A 6,384-nucleotide genomic window follows, 5' to 3' on the forward strand; every position below is an offset into this window, starting at 1 on the left:
GCTGCTCAGACCTGTGGGGGGCTGCCAGGGGGGGGGGGGGGGGGGGGGGGTGTCAGAGGAGAGGCGGGGGGAGGAGGGGAGGAGAGGGTTAAGACAGGTGTTGCAGAGGACAGTTCTGGAGCTGTCTATGAGACATTTTGACATAATGTTTTTCTTTGTGTGTGGCAGCGCTGGCATGTGTGTGCGTGCGCGCGGGCGTTATGATAGGAGTTTTGCGGGTGCAGAGCGACTTCTGTGCTTGATTAGACATTTAAAAAAAGCTGCACTGCAAATTTAAATATTTGTAAATGACTAATCAAATCAAAGGAAAACTCACATCTTAACACATAAAATACTTAAACGATTAAACGATTTTCCCATCACGTTTCTTGCTTTTACGCACAAGCTGCGCAAATTATACTACCAGCTGTTCCTCTAACGACCCCCACATCTCCCCGCTAACGCTGGAAATAACACTGGAAATGAAATAATTAATACGACAACATATAAATATTTGCTGACTTCCTACCTGTAAGCTACTGATAAAAGCAGGAGCAGTCGGTGCGTACGGTGCGTAATGTCCATAGGCTGGGTACATAACATCCAAACAGCTCATGGTAAATGAGCGGTGTCTTCACAGCTCTGTGGAAACCGACCTTGCTGAGAGAGAGAGTGACAACATTCCGTTTTTATGTTTTTTTTTTTTGCCGGAGAGAAACGGGCTCGCTTATCGATCAGTGTGAGAAAGCCTTTGCCAGACTCCACATAGTCACCCCAGAAAAAAGAGCGCACCTCACCGCTCACTGTGCGCCACAACAGCTGCGGCAGCGAACTGTGGTGAGGTTTATGGAGCAAGCATGAGGGTGTCCTGTCCTGTACATCTCTGTGTCAACCCCTCCCACCTTTACCAGCCCTCCACCCCCCCTCATCACCACCACCAACACCCCCACCACCACCACCACACATCTAGCAGATAATTGATTGCACACGAGGATTGTTCCCTATGATGTTAAGAATTAATTGTCTAAAAGCTGTAATCATTGAAAGCATATGATAGCTGTCAAAAGTAAAAAGTAAATCATGTCAAAATCTGGTATTGCAACATTTTGTTTTCTTGCACAGGGACCCCCGTTATAAATGTGTCCCCCCCAGTGTTGAAATTAAACCCACATTCTTGCCATTCAAACATGAAACAAGCAAAAGTGCCTTCTAGAAACAACCTGTGACTAATTATGTCCCCACAACTACTTAATCCTGGTGTAAAAGAAAGGTTAAATAGAATGTCACCCAGTGACACAAATAGAGCCGGATGAGCTCACTGAGCTTTATAACCAGCCACACGACAATGAGCACATGATACATGCGATTAAGTGACATTTTATTTCTTTCCATGTCCTGTGGATACTTGAAAACCTTGTGCTCGGTCCAAGCTGAAAGCGTATCCGTGGTCTTAAAACAGCCGTTGGTTGCCAAGTAAACCTCCAAGTCATCTGAAGTATTTAGTGTGTTCCCAGAATGACACATAAGTGTCAACTATAGGTTGCATACACTGGCCATACCGACATGGAGGAGAAAGGGACTCTGCACAAATCTATGACAAATTATCACCTATCAGCAGTGCAAACAAAAAGATATTTTCACACACACACACAAACATACCCGGTGACAATCACAAACACAGCAGGGGCGCAGAATTCATCATTCATGCATGCACAAAAACAACTAAAAATTCATCTTAAAAACATCAGACTTGAGGAACAACAACTTAGATACACTCTCCAGATGAGTTTAGTCTATTTCTTTTGTTTTAAGGGTTTGCAGGTGCCTGATGTTTGGGCATGCCAGTCTTTTTGACGAGCACTTCAGAATGCCTCGGAGAATAGTGTGGAAAATTTGCAGAATTCCATGGACGAGTGTCAGATGAGGTGGAATGTCTCTGATGTATGCGAGTGGACGAGCTCCTGGGGAAGTTACATCGTCCCTCGGCTGCGTTCTCTAGATGGAGAACATGATCAACATCTTGCTATGCATACATCACGCATAGTAGGAATAACTGGCGGCAGTTTATTGGCATGCTAATGAATCAAACATGATCTTAAATAACAGTGGATAAAGCTGGCATAGTTCTCCCTTTGACCTTGTCTTGCATCACTGTTTTGATTAAACAGTTTTACAGCGTAGCACTGTAATATAATACTGTAGATTGTACAGTGTTTTGTAGCATATAGCCTCAGCCGAGTGTCAATAGAGCGATGAATACTTGGAATTTGTAAATCCACTTTTCAAACACATCAGTCTTAACATTATTGGGGTACTAATCCCACTTCAGTCCACTGCCCTCGTGCCATGATGTGCAACATGACGTACTGGATCCATATGCATTCAGGGTAATGCAGGACAGCGTTGGAGTCGGGCAGAAAGAGAGTGATGCAATGCTAGAAAGCTCCCTGTTACACCAGCGTGATCAACAGCTGCAGCTGACAGAAGGGAAGGGAGGGCACTATTAGTATTAATGGCCATGACTAAATTTCTCTCTGTGTCTCTGTCGCTCTTTCTGTCTCTGCCTCTCCCTCCTACTTGTCTTCCCTAGTGATACACACACCTTTTCTGTATATAATCGTCCTGTGTTCCCTCTGGAACAGCAAACCCCTACTGTCAATTACGTTATGTGTGTGTCACTGACGGTGCGTGTGCACATACATGCCGCAACAGTTGTCCTTGACTGACCAAACTAGGAAGAGACAACCAGCTTGCAGAAACATGGCAGAGAGCCCAAAGTCCAAAACTAAGTCAGTCGGTATACATTTGTGTTTGTCACTGATACTTAACTGCGCATGCTAAAATCTTTGCATGTAAAGAACAGTATGTGCAAGCATATACAGTTGCTCTTCTGTGTGTGTATGTGTCTGTGTGCAAGTGCATGTAGGTGTCTGTGTGTCTACATTTACGTGTATATGCTGAAAATAAACACAGGTTACATCACTCCTTGTGACCCTGCAGCACATCTAGGCCCCGCCTCTCTTAAAAGAGGTCTGACCGGGCAAAGTCTCTCATTGGCTAAGATGTTGCAGAGCCTGTTGAGGTAGTAATGGCAACCTGGTTTTATTTAGACCACCATTCTCATTGCAACACCACCATTAATAGTTTATACTCTCTGCTCCAAAAACCTAGAGTGGCCTACATCAAAGAAATAAGTGCAGACATGAACGTTTATATGATTTTTTTTTTTTGTATGACCATCAGTGTGTAGGATTTAGTGGCATCTAGTGGTGAGCATTGCAGGTTGCAACCAGCTGAAACTTCTCCCGGTTAGAATTCCTTCAATGTTTATTGCTCAGAAGGTTTTTACCAGGAGCCAAATTACCCACAGAGGTCTCTTCCTCTCTGAAACAAACAAACCGGGTGATTTAAAAACCAGTAAAAATACTGAACAAAGCGGTTTCATGTTACAAAACAGTGTGTCATTGTTTGGCATGTCGAGAACGGGCCACTAGCCCAGCAACTGCTAACATATGCTAATCTTTTTTGTCTAATAACTTAAGATCCAGATGTTCAGGAGGTTTTTACCGGGAGCTGAAGTATCCTCAGAGGTCTCTGCCTCTCCAAAACAAACTGACCAGGTAATCAAAACCAGTAAAAACACTGAATAAAGCAGTTTCACATTACAAATCAGTGTTTTTATGATGCTGTTTGGCTCATCACAGATGGACCGCTAGCCTAGTATGCTAATGTGTGCTCATCTTTTTTGTCTGATAACTTATTACTAAACATTCAGGATGTTTTTACTAGGAGCCAAATTATCAACAGAGGTCTCTTCCTCTCCAAAACAAAACAACCAGATGATTTAAACCGGTAAAAACACTGAATAAAGCAGTTTCACGTCAATAAAAAATCAGTGTTTTTCCAATGTCGTTCATCATGGAGGGGCTGCAAACTACAGTGGCTGACTTGAATGGCCCTAAGGCCTGTGTTTGTTTGTCCATTCTGGGCCACTCTAAAAACAGTGTGGTGCAACATGGTGTACTCAGTGGACGAGGACCCGTTTCCCATAGCACCTTTCACTGTTGGTAAACGGTATGACGTTGTATGGTGGGCGGGGCTCAACTGGAGGCAAAACAATTCTCCACAGACGTTAGCTAGCGCTAGCTAGCAAGTTCTGTTGGCTTGTTTTAGACAATGGAGAAAGATGATGCGAGTGGTGCATTCAGAAATACTCAGTCCGAGTGCCAGAGTGCTGGACCATTTGTAAATTCGGGGCACTGTCCAAATGTAATATTCAGTTATCCAGAGCACCGCACTCTCGGACTAGCAGAGTGCTGAGCGGAGTGAATGTGTGATTAACTTAACTGTTTGTTAATTCATGTAGAAATATAACGCTCCGTTTCTTCCATCAACAGGGCTCTCACTTTAGTGTAGAGCGTAAGACTGAATTTATCAATGCACCATGCAAACATTGACCAACGGGACCAGACTGGCCGACCCGTATGCTCTCACTCAGTGGATGGATGATTGACAGGATTGCTGAAGGTGGGATGGTCGGCTTTGTGGTTGATTACTATGCCAGTGTTACAAAGGAAGACAACACTTGCACGGTTTCCTCTGCTTTGTTTTGCTATCGAAGCTAACATTAGCTTATGCTCTAAAAAGTTAGCATTGCAGAGAATTCCAATATTCCTCTTTATACCTCCCCAATTTCTGATGAGGTGGACATGATAACCATTAATACACATAACCTTATTCATCTCTACAACAGGAAGTACTTTTTTCCTAGCCTGATATGACGTGAGAACATTTGATGACCGCCTTCATCCAGTCCTTTCGTCTTATCGCATTTAACCATAGTTGTCGTCGTTATTGTTGACGAGCAGTGGGGGCTGGTATGCAATAAATTTAAGGTTTGAGTCATGACTCCTTCTATTCTGGCACCCAATTACACAACAAGACGACATTTAAGACTCCTATGTAGCCTACAGCCCTGTGGTGGAGAGTTGTGTTTTGCCTCCAGCTAATAGAATGACTTCATTGTGACATTGGCCCCAAAAGTGTCTATATAGATTTAAACTGCTCATTCTGAACTAATGAAAACACAACTATTTATATTGTCAGGTGATTACACTAAATACACTAAAATAGATTTTACTTATTGTATTTATTTCATCTCTGCCAGTGTATCACCCCAAACATAAAAAACAATTATGTCTCTAAATGCAAACCAGGACGACGTGATCAGGAAGCTTGTGGTAGTGGTCTGTAAAAAGGGGCTTGTTGAGAACCTGAAACCTCATAAGCTACCTCCTGAAACAACAAGGCCTTTATTAAGGTCCCATACTGGCTAGGTCCCAAGAGGGTCGGACCTCAGGATTCCACTGTTGTTTATATGCCTCTATGTGTCTGTGTGTATGTGTGTATGTGTGTATATGTCCAAGACAGAGATGTACAGCTGCCCCGTTGTCCAGTTCCACACAAACTCATCTCAGCTGTTCCAAATCATCACTAAATGTCATCGGATACACACACACACACACACACACACACACACACACACAAAGGGCCACATATGGACAGGTCTGGCTCATTCATCCTTCCACACAAATGTTGGTGATAAATCTTCTGTGATAGAATGTGCAAGTGTGCAGCTATTTTCTTCCTAAAACAACTCCCTCATTGTGTCCACACAGACCACCAGGACCCACAAAACCAAAGCTTTGAGTCAGTTGAATATAAGTAAAGAATTTTAAGGATCATATTTGTTTTAGATTAGTCATTAGAAATCATGTACACTTCATGTTACTGCCAACCAATACCACAGCATACCATAGGCCTACATAGATTAATCCTTACATAAAATTTACTACCTGTGAGGCAATCAACAGTTGCAGTTCATAGCAGCAAAGAGAAGGAACATGAAACCTGACTGGGATCACAGAAAACACTGTGTTGCTTTTGCTTTTATTGTGAAGAAGACATCATGTGGGTTTGGGATATTCAAAAACATTATGATTGTCTTATCTTGGTCTGTGCCGGAAATTCACTAGACTTCAAAATAAAATGTGGTTTTTACAAGCTAGGCTGTTTTGCGAGTCACTTTTGGTCCATTCAGAATCCTCTCATGACCCACTTTTGGATCGCGACCCACCAGTTGGGAACCACTGGCCTAGATCATTTAGTTTGTGTGTGTTACTGTGTGTCTTTGGTGTTTTGAAGGGCTTTAAAGGTTTAAAGGGCTGGTTTGGATACACCAGCAGCTCCCGAGCTCAGCGAGGCAAAATTACTGTTTTTGTCTGTGGTGTCTGTCTTTGAAGAGGGCATAAGTGAGTTTTAATTCAGTTTTAATGACAGAGATTTTAATGAAAATGCATGTGTTTCTGAAGTTCTGAGCATCTGACAGTATAAATGAGACTTGGA

At 42.8% G+C, this 6,384-nt stretch overlaps 1 protein-coding gene across 1 annotated transcript in view; it reads right to left on the reverse strand.

Moving 5' to 3' along the window:
- vgll2b (vestigial-like family member 2b) overlaps nucleotides 1-824 on the reverse strand; it is a 7,165-nt gene extending 6,341 nt beyond the window's left edge. Inside the window, exon 1 of the mRNA XM_050061223.1 lies at nucleotides 509-824. Within this exon, the coding sequence (XP_049917180.1) occupies nucleotides 509-595 (87 nt within the window). The 5' untranslated portion in view covers nucleotides 596-824. The remainder of the gene's footprint in view (nucleotides 1-508) is intronic.
- Nucleotides 825-6,384: the final 5,560 nt, after the last annotated feature.

Source organism: Epinephelus moara, chromosome 14 (genome assembly GCF_006386435.1).
Source record: "Epinephelus moara isolate mb chromosome 14, YSFRI_EMoa_1.0, whole genome shotgun sequence".
NCBI lineage: Eukaryota > Metazoa > Chordata > Actinopteri > Perciformes > Serranidae > Epinephelus > Epinephelus moara.